General features: G+C 30.5%; 1 protein-coding gene across 1 annotated transcript; it reads right to left on the bottom strand.

Moving 5' to 3' along the window:
- Positions 1-1,950: 1,950 nt before the first annotated feature.
- LOC108968558 (ELAV-like protein 2) lies at positions 1,951-10,868 on the bottom strand. Its single transcript, XM_018932674.1, has 8 exons — positions 10,580-10,868; positions 6,977-7,560; positions 6,803-6,906; positions 6,570-6,723; positions 6,160-6,433; positions 5,907-6,084; positions 5,664-5,821; positions 1,951-5,381 (listed from the first exon to the last, which is right to left on the bottom strand). Exons 2-8 carry the CDS (start codon positions 7,290-7,292, stop codon positions 4,745-4,747), a joined length of 1,821 nt encoding a protein of 606 aa, XP_018788219.1. The 5' UTR covers positions 7,293-7,560; positions 10,580-10,868; the 3' UTR covers positions 1,951-4,744.
- Between the last annotated feature and the right edge of the window lie 4,742 nt (positions 10,869-15,610).

The following is a 15,610-nucleotide window of genomic DNA, read 5'->3' as shown; positions in this document are numbered from 1 at the left end:
TATTTAAAGACATTTTAATATAGAAAAAATTCCCAATAATCATTTTGTCTATTATAGTCTCTAATAAATCAAAAAAAATTAAACTCATTTTAAATTCTCTTCTGGGTATAAATTTTGAAAAAAGCTCATCTATTCAAAATTTGTCATAAACATAAGAATATTTATATCCAGTTGCATATCTTCCCAATATTAGTTAGTTTTTAATTTATTGAAATTAAATAATTAATTTCATCTTAAGATTTGGATGTTTTTGTTGTCTCGTTTTTCTTGTTCCTGTTTTTTGTATGCGGTGTAAAAGTACAAAAGTGAACATTTATAATAACAAGTTGTCACATTGTATATGGTAAATTTAAATTACCATATTTTTTTTTAATTTTCTTTGTATATTTTTTACGTTAGTTTCATATGCGGTCGTATATGATTCTTCGCTAATTATTTACTTCAAGATATGCGACTTTTTGCTATGTTAACGATTTCTATTTTGTATATGCATGCATTCATTTTATATTATCTAACATCATTTTTGTTAATGTTATTTCCTTAACTTATCATATTCATATTTTTCTCCTTAACCATTTATTTTAGAAACTTGTAAAATTAAGTAAAAAATTCTATACAAATACACATGTCTGGATTATTGTACGATTTGTTATTTACTATTTCGTATTTCCATCTCATAATTCTTATTTTGTGTAATAAACATACTTCTGCAACAGTTGTATCTGCTTTTGTATATTGAATATACATACTTACATACGTATACTCGCYATTATATTTTTATTAATGAAAATGGGACCTTATTGCCTGCCCATTCAACTATTTATGAGCAATTGATTGTAACTAGCTGTATATTTATTTTTATAAACTAACAAATTATGCAAGCCAATAGCATAGAATTTATTGAAAGATTAGATTTCATAATCATTTCTACAATCAAATTCCCCTGCTACTATTTCAGCAAATGTTATATTAAAACACTGAAACACACAACGTCAATAGGATAGTTTATAGGTGATATCAAAATGCTTTTAATACTGAACCTTTGGCTCGTTTTACATATATTTATATATATAACAAATCATTGCCTAAAGATAACTTCATTTTTTGGTTATTGAGGAAAATAGTATTACGTACATTCGGTAGGCTGAGTTTTTAAATGCCATAAGAAAGTTTTGGGAACTTACATATGTAAAAAAAACCGCCGAGCTTAAAGTTTAAGTTATTAAATACTTTTAGAGTAACTATTTAATTTTGCTTGATAGATAAGTTTTAAAATTTCTATGTGCTTGGGATATAAATTTATTAACTACTTGTTCAAGATGATTTTGCCTCTTTAACTTTAGTATTTTCGTCTGAATAATTTGAAATTGTATGTCTTTAATAGTATTTCTATTTGTAATAATTTGTTATAGAGGAATGTTAGTTACATATAACAGTGAAAAATATAAGACAATAACACGACGATTATTCACAACACATGTTTTTGCTTAAGTCGACTATTTGTATACATAMAAATATGTATATATACAAGTATGTGAATTACCACGTATATATACATATGCTTTAAAGAACTTCTTCTATTTGGAGCATACACCTTGATGTTACTCCACATATGGAAACTCCAGCAAGTGAATTATTATGTCGGAAATCTATTAAGAAGTTCTAAACTTGCATCCGACATTTTAAATTTGCGTATTATAGTGATTTATAAGCGTGWATACTTTATAGTACATATTATTATCAGTATGTGAAAAAGACAAAGCAAATAATTCTTTATGTTATACAAGTGCATGAAAAGTATACGTTGTAGTTACGTCTTCTTCATTTGAGATATTTTGACAATCCTGTTTTTTTGAGTAGCAACTTATAACGTTGTGAATTAAAATGTATTAAAATAAAATTATAGAAATTTTAAAATGTTTTCAAAACCCTTTTAATTTTATGTTTGCACTTCCTGATTTTMGTTTTCTCTAATATTAAATTTTAAATCATCTCTTTTATCTTGGTGCTCTTTTTTGTCTTGTATTTTCATTGCTAACTTTTATTACATATTCGTATATTACTCTCGTGGTATTTATATTTATTAGCGTCTTTTAAAACTTAGCTATTTTTAATAAGTATTTAATTTATATTTATTAAATACCTCCTAAACCATACAGTATTTGTTAAACAAAGCATCCTCCGGTTGTATTCGCTTTGAGTTTCGGATGAATTCGGTGTATCTTTGCTTCTTGTAAACTCACAAACTTTCATTCGTTGTATTCGAAATTTTTAAGTACGTTTTAATGATTCTATCCAATTTTACAAGAAACTAAGTATACAAAAAAGTGAAGACTATGTTTTAATTAAAAAAGTAAGAAAATATGATTATTAATAAATATAAATAAATTATAATAACAACCCCTTATTCGTATTCACTTGTTATTGTACTTCTGCTGTCAATTTGCAGTTAATTTAAATCTTCTTCCAGGTTTCTTGGACACATCGTTTGAAGTAAGTCACATTGCAGTTAAAACAAATTACAATGTTAATGCTTTGCACAATCGGGATTCTCACAAAGCCAAATAATTGTGATACTTTTTAATATGTGTGTATGTATATGTACGTATATAAGTAAACTATGTGAGGTGAGGTGTATATGCACATAACATAATTATTAAATATAATTAACATAGGGCGGGAAGAAAACTGATTTTAATTGCGCATGTATAAAAAGGTATGGTATTTAATAATACAAAAATTAAGGTGAGTACCAATTATTTTGTATATGCAAAATACAAATGTACTTACATAAATTAGGTCCATTGTAGTGTGTATCACTTTCTAGTTTTTATATCAAATGAAGAATAGATGTTGTTGAAATCGACTCTTCACAAGTTTAATTAAAGAAATTACAAATTACACTTTTTATCTAGAGAAATAATATCTTGAAATAAAACGTCTTTATTACCTTCCGAAACTGTACTTTGAAATTTGTAGAATTTATTTTTTAATCATACAGATTTCCTCATTTTGTGAATTTCATGTGGTATTCTTTCTCTGACTACGTTTCCAAATGTTATAAATTAAAACTCAATAACTTTGGAAATGAATACATACAGGAACAAAAAAACTATTGTTATCACTTTTCAAAATGATTTGCAAGGATTATAAAAACAGGAATGGTTTGGTTGACATATCCATAAGCATGTATTTTTATAATTGTAAAAAATATATGTATAGTATAGTTCCTTCCTATTATTTATTCATAAATATATATATTCTCATTACTTTGTATTTGACTCAACTTTAACAAAATTGGTTTAGAATTTTTTTTTTTTTAATTTAAAAAAACAGGGAAAAACAGTACTGAAAATCCTGGAAAAACGTAGGTATAACTCTCGTATGCAAAACAAATAGGTAATTTGTATTAACTAACGCAGGTAGTTTAGACTAATTTTCTCATTGAAAATTAATGCTGTAGTAATTGCCTATTTTGGTTATGCACTTTTTTTTATTTCAAATACATCTTTAAATGTATAAAATTACTTTCAAGTACATGTATAAAATTTATTTGAATATCATAGATTGTAATGTAGTATACTGCAAATTGTTAATAGTCAGAACTGGGAGCTACTTTATGTTCATTATACAAGACCGAAGAAAAACATAAATATTCGAATTATGTGATTTCAAACACCTTATTCAATATAATTCTAAAAATACTTTCAGCACTAACAAATATGTACAATTACTATATCCGTATTATACATATTTTGCAATACGTTTAACATTTTGTAAATTTTGTATGGCATTATGAACAAACTGTCTGATTTATAAGTTGTAAAACTAGGATTTTATACTTGTATGCTTTCAAAAAATKTAAAAATGCGTTCGAATTATGGGTATATACTCACTTGTTAAAAAATGTAGCAAAAGAAGATGTGGCGATTTCATACATAGTTTGTTGTAAAAACTTTAATTTTAAGAATGTTATAAATCTTTTCGGCTCATATGCAGGTTAGATGATGTACGATGCAAGTGAAATACATTTTATGTTAATAAAGAAAACTTTAAATAATAAAATAATATCAATCTATGCAAATAATGTTTTAAACCAATTGGATGAAACTGAAGTAACTTCGAAATATTTGTTGTAGGAAAAAATTAATAACTACTTTGATTTACAAATCTTTGCTAAAAATTATTACTATTGTGAATAAATAATTAGTTTGAAACGCTCGTTATTCTCCAAATCTTAACTTATTTCAAAGGTGTATCTATAAAATTTTGCATCATGATCGATTAAAGCAGTTTAAGTAATTCCATATTAAACAAATATAACAATTCTTACAAAATACTATAAAATAAAAGAAACAGTAAATATATATGTATGTATATTAATATTCAGTAGTCAAAGTTAAAAACAGTACTCGAATCACCTAAGTTTAAACTGTARGTAATAGTGACGAAAAGTAAACAAAAGCAATTTGGATTCTTTCAACAATAAGAATTGTAACTTCAGCACGATATCAATATCAATAATTATATCATCTTGAAAATTATTGGCTAAGCGTTAATTCCCGAAAGCTCTTAAGCAATTATATTACCTCTCTAAATATTGCATATCCGCAATAAATAACGAACGCATCTTATAATCAAAGAAACGTAAGTGATTAAAATTCAAGAACTCAATTTGTTAATAATTAACATTTTGTACCTAAAACTAATAAAGAAACTCCAATAGAAATAACATAAGTATAACTTAAAAGAACCAATTCGAATAAGGTAAAAGGGAAGAAAGTGAATTTTTTGCAGCTGCTGCGGCTGCTGCTGCAGCTTGCGCGGCACGAGTGTTACTGATGGATGTGCCGGCGAAGTTGTTGTTTGCTGCTCCCGCTGCGCCCCGACCGCGATGCTGTGTATGTTGTTGGACTGCAGCTGCAGCTGCACTACTCGCAGCAACACTCGTAAGAAGATGTGCAAATTCTTGTTGCATTTGCACACGCTGTTGTAATAACTCAAAGTGATTGCGTGGCTTGTTGTAGATAAATTTGCTTGCTGTCTTTATGAGAGCCTGTGTCTGAGGTGGTGTAGGTATTGGATTGCGCCCTGCCATAGATACAGCACCTGTTCGCTGATTACAACCATTGGCACCAAATGAACTAATCGATACGGCTGCAGCTGCATTTGCAATTGTTGCTGCTGCGACCGCGGCTGCCGCTGCTTGATGTGGGGTTTGTGGTGGTGGCAAATTCAATAGTGATTGCAAATCAGTGGCTCTTGTTGYTGTAGCCGCCGTGGGGAGTTGCTGTGTTTTACGATTAGTATGTTGCTGGCCCTGATGTTGCAGCCTGTTACTATTATTGTGCTGACCGCTGTTGGCATTGATGTTGCTGTTGCTGTTGGTGTTATGTTTGTTGGTTTGGTTAGTGTTGTTGTTGTTCGTTTTACGGCTACCACTACCACCGCCATTCAAATGCATCAACATCAATTCAGTGCTGTTAAGGGAGTTGAAACTGAAACTGGTGGTGGTTGTGGTTGTGGTGGTTGTGGTGTTCTTGTTCTTGTTCTTGTTGGTGGTGTTGGAATTGAACAGGGGGGGTGGTGTCGGTGTTGTTGTTAGGTTTATTGTATTGGTGGCGGTGGCATTCATAACAGCAGTTATTTTCGTTAATAATTACGTTTGCTTTGTTTTATTCGTCTTAAAGCTGACTTGAAGTACACGGTTGCCCAATGTATATCCATTGAGGGATTGTATGGCGACAACAGCTTCCTCATAATTAGTCATAGTGACAAAGCCGAAACCTTTGCACTTATTGGTTTGCAGATCACGTATAACCTACCACAACGGAAGTAATAATTCGAACATTAATTAAATATACCTACAAGTTGAATAGACATTATGTAATGGAATTATAACTCACCTTAACTGATTGCACGGCACCGAATGGGCCAAATAGCTGCCACAATACATTCTCCTCAGTTTCTGGTGCCAAATTGTAGACGAAAATACACCATCCGGAACCGTTGATGGGATTCCCCGGGAGCATTGTGTTCGCCAAAAGATCACCAGCCAAAGGTGAATAACGTGAAATCACCGAGCTGACAAAAGTGAAATATATTGAGAAAAATTATGTACGATACAATTTTTTGTTTACATAGCAGGACTATTCTTGCCTGTAGCGGCTTGCTGCCGAAGGATGTATAGCCGCCGCTGCAGCAGCTGCGCCAACTGCCGCTGCGGCGGCGGGAAAACCGCGTGCTCTGGCAGTCTGTGGCGTTAAATAAGCAGCCAGTGGTTGTAAGGACTTATTATTACTGGGGTTATTGGCAAATTTAACAATAATAGGATCGGTGGCGTTTTTTGGTATAGTTCCATTTAACTCTTTTATAGCACGATCAGCTTCATGACGTTGATCGAAACGAATAAAGCCAACACCTTTCGATAGACCTTAAAAAGGTAAAAGAAAAAATAGTTGTTTTCATGGACGTAAAATAATGCTAAAATATTAAAGTTTTGTATAAAATTTGTGTGTAATATTGCTAATAAAACTAATAATGTTAATAATATAAACATGAAATCCCACCTGTGATATTGTCGCATAAAATTCTTGAGGTAATTATCTTGCCATATGGACTGAATAGTACTTCGAGTTCTGGTTGAGTCATATTTTTGGGAAGACCAGAAACATATAAATTTGCACCCTTAATTGATTCTGAACTAGGACGGGCTACTGAAACCTGCGTAAAAAAGAAAAATTTAAATATAGTAGAACTAGTACTTTTATGCAACCCATCTCTGAAACGGTGGATAACTTGCTTTAATAGTTTTATTTTGTAAACGCAAGCCATTGAGTGAGCTTATTGCCTTCTCAGCATCTTCTTGTTTTATATAATTTACAAATCCGTACCCGAGACTTTGACCTGCCGCACCATAGGGAAAATATTCAAATTATTCTATATGTTAATATATGAATATATTTTATTTGCGCACCTGTAACTTTATCTCTAATCAGTTTGCAACTCTCCACATCCCCAAAACTAACAAATAACGACCGAATCTCCTCTTGAGACATCGTCTGGGGTAAATAATTCACAATCAAATTTGTTTTAGAGTCGTTATCCATATTATTGTTGTTGTTGTTAGCACTTGTATTATTATTGTTATTGTTATTACTACCAGCATTAGCGGTAGCCGTTGCTGCTGTTACTGCGCCGCTCCCGGTAGCAGCACCGAGACTGCTACTGCCGTTTTGCTGCTGTTGTTGACTTTCAACCATGTTGTTGCTATTAGAGCTGGTAGTCATCATTTAGTGACAAATATATTGTAAATATGGGATATTCGTTTCGTCCAAAACACAAATGGCACAGGAACGAAGAATATATAATTTAACAAATAACGTTTAGTGTTCAAAAGCTTTCAAATTATAAATATAAAATTAAGAAAATTATGTTTTTGATTACGAAGTCCCGAATAAACCTTTCTTTTAGTTCCTCAACAATAATACTGATGGTTTGTTTCTTTTGTATGTTAATAACTTGTTTGTTGACACCCTTTATAGATGCAATACCGCAGCACTGAAAAATATTTAAAAATAACGAAACTTTAAAACGAAGCACAATGATTTAACACTTTTATAACAAAATACAATACTTAAATTATTTGCAATCTACATTTGTTATTTTTTGTGTCCTAATTATCACCTAAAACTAATCGAGATAGTTATAGGGATGGAGAGACGAGTTGAAATCCGGGTAACTGTCTGCCTGTTCGCTCGTCCGTCTACGCAAGTTGTAACTTGAGTAAAAATTTGTGTGCGTGTTCATTGGCAAAACCAAAAGTACGAGCTCATAGACGGGTATAATGGGACTAAGCCACACGACAAAACGCCGTTAACTGAGAATGGATAACTTAAGATATAAAACTCTAATTTGGCACAAAGGATCGCTGTAGTAAAGAGCATGTGTGAACAAAAAATTTTGTGGACGTGGCCCTGCTCTCCAATAAGTTTTATGTATAATACATACTCTTAAGCCACTACCACAAATTGAACTAGCGCTAATACTATARCACTCCTACCGACAGTGTGAAAATAAATGAAATCGGATGATAACCCCACTCACTCCTCATAACGGTACTGCGGGCATTCCAAAGTGATTAGTGAAATCGGAATACAGCCACGCAGATTTCCCAAATAACACAGTTTTAACTTCCATTTGAATCGTAAATCGAGAGAGAAACATTTCCTGATAGTAGTACAGTAGTGCTACAAATGGGTTGAATATGGTCAATATAGTACTTCCCTTATCCATCGTATACCTAACATAAAGGTTTTCGAACTTCCAGTTGATTTTATACCGCATATATTGGCCAACCTAGACCTATATAACTAACAAGCCGCGAAATTTACAAAACCCAAAAGCAAACGTCAGAGAGCCTAGAAAATATATACATATACACATATGTATGTATAAATGATCAGCGAGATAAACTGTGTTGATTCAACTATGTCTGTATGTATGTATATACCCGAAATAGTTATTCAGTTTTTGAAATATCACTTGGAAAATTGTCATACCATTATTTCTCCCCAAAAGTTGCAAATTTCTCGGAATCTCCGATATAGGACCTCTATAGCATGTAACCCCCATGCAAATTAACCGATCAAAACCAAATTCCTATATGAAAACTTTTTATTTGTGAAAAGTATGTTAACGTTTATGTTGTTTCTTTTTTTTATAATAGCAAACGAAATGAAAAGGTTATCCAATTCGATCTTGCATATTTCTCTATAATTTCTGGCTCGCTTTGTTACTTGTTTGATGAAAACAATAGTTTGCACAATGTAGCCGGTTTTCTATCTCATCAGACTATGTATGTATATACCCGAAATAGTTATTCAGTTTTTGAAATATCACTTGGAAAATTGTCATACCATTATTTCTCCCCAAAAGTTGCAAATTTCTCGGAATCTCCGATATAGGACCTCTATAGCATGTAACCCCCATGCAAATTAACCGATCAAAACCAAATTCCTATATGAAAACTTTTTATTTGTGAAAAGTATGTTAACGTTTATSTTGTTTCTTTTTTTTTATAATAGCAAACGAAATGAAAAGGTTATCCAATTCGATCTTGCATATTTCTCTATAATTTCTGGCTCGCTATGTTACTTGTTTGATGAAAACAATAGTTTGCACAATGTAGCCGGTTTTCTATCTCATCAGACTAAGAGCGTTGAGATTAAAATGTATATAAAATTACCACTTTTAGTATTTTTGATTTAAAAACTAAAGTAAATATTGTTACATAACTTTTGGGTCCTCAAATATAAAACAACATGCTTTTACATTTCCATTGATTACGAAAAAATTCGTTTCTACTCGAAACTACATAACATGGTGGTGGCAGTTTAAAAATATCAGTATTCGAATGAAAGATCAACTTAACTAAATATAGACTATTTCTTTAAACTTTGGGATTGTGCTTGTCAATGGCTACAATGGCAGCTGAAACCCGAATATCCCAATCTCGGATAATATCGTAAATACAAGAATTTTTTCATTAAATTATATGCAGACACATGGCCAATACAGACACAAAACAGCAATCCAAAAGATACATTATAATCTCAAAAAAGAAAAAACAGATTATATACAGATATACAGTAGAAAAAATACAGATTTCGCTTAGGTGTGTATGATATACATATATTGCAGATCTTTCCCGATGTTTTCATGGATCATAAAATATGAAAATCAAGAAAGGGAAAAGTAACGGCAGCTGATTTTTGTTTTAAAATTTTAAAGAAAGTTATAAGAAAGTAGTTATGTTTGTAAATAACGGTAATTACTTTGTTTATAAGTTTGCAGCAAGAGCAATATTTATCGCTCGTCTGTATTGGTTGTAGCGGACGGTGGCGTAGCAATTGCCTCAATTACGAGAAGCCATTTCTAGTCGACCATATTCTTATATACATACAAATATGTTGAAATATATTGACTTGTGGATATTTATGGATAGACAACACATGCATATTTTTAGCCGATTCTAACATTTTCAGCGGCAAAATACTACATTTTTTGCAATCCCGATGTCTTTGGTCTATTCAGACAAATATAAATGCAACATCATATATTTACATACATCGATCGCATATTCTGTTAATAATTTGGATTTGAATAATGATATATGTACATATATATATATATATAATGTTTAAGGCAAAAATATTTAATTAGACTTCTTTTCAGCAAATAATAATAATCCTCTTTATTTTCCATGTACATATAAATTTTAATAACCCTTATTTAGTTTTCTTTTAATCCAATTTGGGTAGTTCATCACATATACTATATACAGCACAATTAGGTAGGCGGAAAACCGAAAAGCTAAATAAATGTGCATAGCAAAAATTATTTTCGCAATTTTTCAAAAGATTGAATTGGTACTAAATTTTTGCGATTACGAAACACATTAGCCATGAATAGAAAATCCGTAGTAGCGCCAAACACAATTTGTAGTATTAAATAATATAGATTATTTTTGAATTAACTAAAATGTTGATTATAAAAAGTGTAACCCATTATTTTATACCTAGAAAAATTATTATTTTACTAACTCTTCCATTGATTTTCATAAAAGCGTTTTCACAAAATCGAGTAGAACGGGAAATAAATTAAGTAAATGAATTTTTTAATTAATAATTTCCTTTAATGTTTATTATTTATTTATTGCATTTTTTATATAAAAACCGAACCGAAGTACAAAACGAAAATGTAGAACACAAACGCAAATGAAATTAAGGAAAAATCAACTCAAAGTAGAAAAGAATACGGTCCTTCCTTCAACTCAACCGAACGGAAATAAACTAAAGTCCCTAATGAAAACTTTTAAACATTTTTATAGGCATTGTAGAGAAAAGTATTGTAGCCAGTTTGCGTGAGAGATTGTGTTGGTATTCATGTAATATTGTAAAGAGTGTAGGGTGATAGTCATTGAACTAGTGGTAAATATAATTATTACTGCGCAGGCTTCAAAGAAATTTTAATATTCGAAATTAAGAGAGGAGAGAGAAGAAATCCATATATAGAAGTAAAAAAATAATTTCATATTAATTAAAAGATAAAAAATATATAATATTACAATTTACATATGTAATTAGTGAAAATTATATACAAATAACACAATTCCTGGACTTCGCCCCTCCTTGAGAGACTTGGATRGCAATGAAGTTTAGCTTGCATCTAAGAACACAAAACTTATTTTTAAGATCGAACCTAGCCGACATACATATGTCTAACTACATGCTTATGATAATATAATTGTGATAACTCAAATAGTCTAATACTAATACGGTGTAAAATTGTACTAAATTCGGTAGTTTGACTGYCGGAATTCTGAATTTCGAGATTTTAATTGCCGGTATTACATTATTAGATATCCTAGCATATCCTGATGCTAAATGAGATAAAATATTTTATACCGTTAAAAACACAATAAGTTTAAATTATTCATACGAATACATCTTGTAAAGCAATTCACATGAAGTAAAATTACTACGAATGTAAAAATTGCAATATACCATATCAGTATCACATATACATGTAGTATATCAAAATAATTCGTTTACATTTATACACCAGCCCCACCCACTTATATTCATATCTCAAACAGATACCAGATACCAGATGATAGCATACAATCACTGTATATTCAAATAACATTATTTATTCATGAAACTATATTAATATTATTTATTATGAAATCTTATATTACATATTCCGCCCCCCAAACGTAAATAAATAAATCCATAATGCATATGCCGGTATATACATAAAGTTATTCCTATCTTTATTTATTAGAATTAAAGTAAAATGTGTACTCGATTAAAAAAAACAAGTAAAAATTGCAAATGGAACCTATTTACCATATAACTAGTACCTTAATACTTTTTCTGATGTTCACGATTTAAACTTTTTAGGGTGCGGCAATGTTAGAAACTTCAAAGACACATACATTATAAGCTACCAGCAGCTGTTCACTGGGAATTCCGTTAATTTTGCCACTATTGTATGTATTTGAACAATTGAATTTTCTCTTGGCTTCTTCAACGCCTAAAATAGTGCTTTATCTGCAGAATTGGCATGGACGGGTAGGTCATAGTAATCACAATCAGCTGCAAATTGTGGAAGCTCGTCAATTTATTTGTGGAAAAATTTGCTTATAAAAGAATGCAATTGCAATAAATTTTAGTTGAATTGGAATGTATACAAATTCAGAAGAGCATAAACCGCAATCGTGCATATTCAAATTTATAAAAATAAATTACCGAGCAGACTTTACTTCTAATAACGTATACATTCGCATCAATACATGTATGCATTAATGCATTAGTATATTTGGTTTTGGCGAATGCATTTTACAATGGGGAAATTCAAATTTTTGCGGAAAATCAATTGCGATTATTGCAAAGTGCAGAAAACGCCCTTAATATCTCACCATTTAGTGCATAAGATTTCACTGAAAATAAATATATCTTAAAAGTACTACGGTCATAAATGAATGAAATATTACTATCAATTACTTTTCGTAATTCATTGTAAAACTTGCCATACAACTTTAAAAAACACGTATTTAATTAATTAATATGGCTTCTAATCACAATTTTTTTGTTAAGTACACCTTCCGTGTTTGAAACTTCATTTATTTTCGAAGCTTTAATGTTCAAACATAATGTTCAAGTTGTTGTAATGGTAACTACTATATATACTTTCAAACTATGATTTCTCATTTTTAATTAATTTATTTTTAAAGAATACACATCCTACTTGATTTGATAGAACCTAAATTGCGTACAGAGAAACACAACTTGCTGTTGGAGAGTGCAAGAACTAAATGATTAAAGGCAACCGCTTACTGCTTTCAGGATAAAAATGCATATACCGAACATGAAAGCATCATCAACGAGGAAACTCAGAGTAGGAGGTGGGAAAACAACAAGGCAACAGGACATATGAAAAGGAGTTCACGGAATATGCACATAACACAAAAAATATATATCGCTAAATAAACTCAGAAGCACACAGTGGGCTAAGTTGGCATACTATTCTGTATTCAGTTTAAACAAATGTACAATCAAAAATTTATATCTGAATAAGACAAAATGATAAGTAAAGTATATACTAGTATATTGTTTATTAAGAATAAATTTCTATATGTTTACTTTTAAGGAACTATAAAATTAATATAGTCGATTTATAGCCAAAAACCTTACACTTTCCTAACATATTCCTAAAAATCGCGAAATTTTATATCTTTTCAGCACGGATTAAACACACTAACACATGCATTTTTGCATGCACATCGTATACAATAAGGAACTGCAATTGTCATTTTTCTCTTACTGGTACAAGCGCAGGAGTAATTTTGTTGTGGTAGGTTCACAACAACACAAACCGGAGAATATTGTCAACATCTGGAAATGTTTTAAAGGTATATGTACACAAAAATCTATATATACTTATATTTCTATATAACGGTATTTCGCGAGAGCAATGCATGCGTTAAATAGACAAGTTGAATTTTTATACATATGTAAATGAATGTACAAACGCTCATGTACTTCCGAATATGTTCATTTATTTGTAGTAAATAAACATATGTATGCAAAATATGTAATGTTTGGAAATAGAAACATATATTAATAACAATTTACAAAACTTTGGATGGCACTGTCGGCAATACTATAAAAATACTTATAGATATGGATATACCTAAATACCTATGTTACACCTAAATACCATATGCACATATATACAAAAATAAGTCGATACAGCAGCTAAAGGGTGGGTAGGCACAAGCACGTGTGAGTAGAGTATTGCTTCGTTTTCATTCGTAACTGGCTTGTCCGTTTGGTCCTGGCTCAACTTGACACCATTTATGTCAAAAGACCATTGAACTTTGCAATCGTCTTCTCACCGCAGATCCCATTTCCATAAACAACATAATGCGCCAACTCCTATTGCATTATCAATAATAAACTAAAACTTATATTATGGGATATGGTTTCAAGAAATCATATAGCATTTTTCAACTATGTGCATAATCGCACTATTAAATTACTCTTTAGACGTTTTTCTTTGATAAATTTCTTTAAAAAAACAAGAATCTGTGAATTTGTGCATAAAGATTTGAGTGATCTAATTTTTATTTACGAATTTCTACTAACCTTACCGTTGTCTCCATTCATATGTAGTTTCCATTTTTCTGGCGAGTACAAATAACTTAATTATGATCAGATTTTCCAAACATGCAAAGCACTAGTAGGTGAATTTGTTAAGTTTTCTTTCATCGTTTAAATGAATAGAAATGTAGTAATTTTCAAACGATGCACAAGATTGCGTGACATGTATAGTGGTAAAACACCGCAGACATAAATTATCGGTGCCGGTAAACGGATATACAGACGCAATGATGCAGCCGGAAGTGGTTAATWAATTTATTTTTGTTTTTCTTGGAAATGTACCGTTGACATTTCGTTTATGTTATAAAAATTCAAGAATATTGGATTAGCAACTTACTGGTCACATTTTTCACATCTGTTTCATTTCAATAAGGATAGTTAAAATTGTAGAGAAGGCAACGAAAGATGGCGATACAACAATTGAGCGTAGTAAATATATTTATCTTGAGGTTGATATTATAAATTAAATTGCATTTTATCATTACCATTGTTATGTCGAGTTCATCCAGTTCTCACTGGTTATTTTTCCATTGATGTCAACCAAAAGTGATTAATCTGAATCCATCGTTGATTATTCAATAAAAGTAGTTATGGGCTTAAAATTTTATATATTTTAGTCTTAGCCTGGAAATCCTAACAACAGCTTTATATTTGATAACAAATCAAACTGTATATTCCGAAATATTTGAATACTTGGGTAATATAAACCGAACCACTGCCGTCTTCTAAACAAAAATCTTTGTTACGGAACAATTTTAAAGTAATTTTATATATTTCATATATCTTAACACAATTTTGGCGCATTTGCTTTATCCTCAATTCCAATAAAAATGCAAAACTATCGGATAATCACGCGACCTTGCACATATAACGTATTTTTCATTATGTGTTGCCAACTGCCTTTTGACCTTCTGATTATTTTGCGTTACCAACTATGACTATTGGGAAAAACAGCGTATTTCAGAAGCTAGTTTTTTGAAACGCACTTATGTATAAATGTATGTTCCACTACCACTACCTACATTATACTGGTAATTTTATTATACAAGTATATGAATGATAACCATATAAAAATATTCTGCCTAAACACAATTAGGTGAAAATATCTTATAAATACATATATGTATGAAAATCAAAAACCTTGAAGATTTGAATAAAGTCATATTTTTATTGAAATGTATTTTTATGAATTTCAGTAATTCCTTCATATTTTATTTTCTTTATTTCAGTATTTCGMAATCTTTAATTATTAATTTTTGATAAAACAACTGCTTTTGCATTAAACAAACGTTGATGTTGTTGTTGTCATATGTGCTTTGTATTCAGTTATTCATTTATTTTCACTTTATTTGTTACCTACATTTCCTTTTCTTTACAAAATT

Source organism: Bactrocera latifrons, unplaced genomic scaffold (genome assembly GCF_001853355.1).
Source record: "Bactrocera latifrons isolate USDA-ARS-PBARC rearing strain unplaced genomic scaffold, ASM185335v1 scaffold_22, whole genome shotgun sequence".
Taxonomy (NCBI): Eukaryota; Metazoa; Arthropoda; class Insecta; order Diptera; family Tephritidae; genus Bactrocera; species Bactrocera latifrons.
This window is presented reverse-complemented; position numbering and strand designations above follow the sequence as displayed.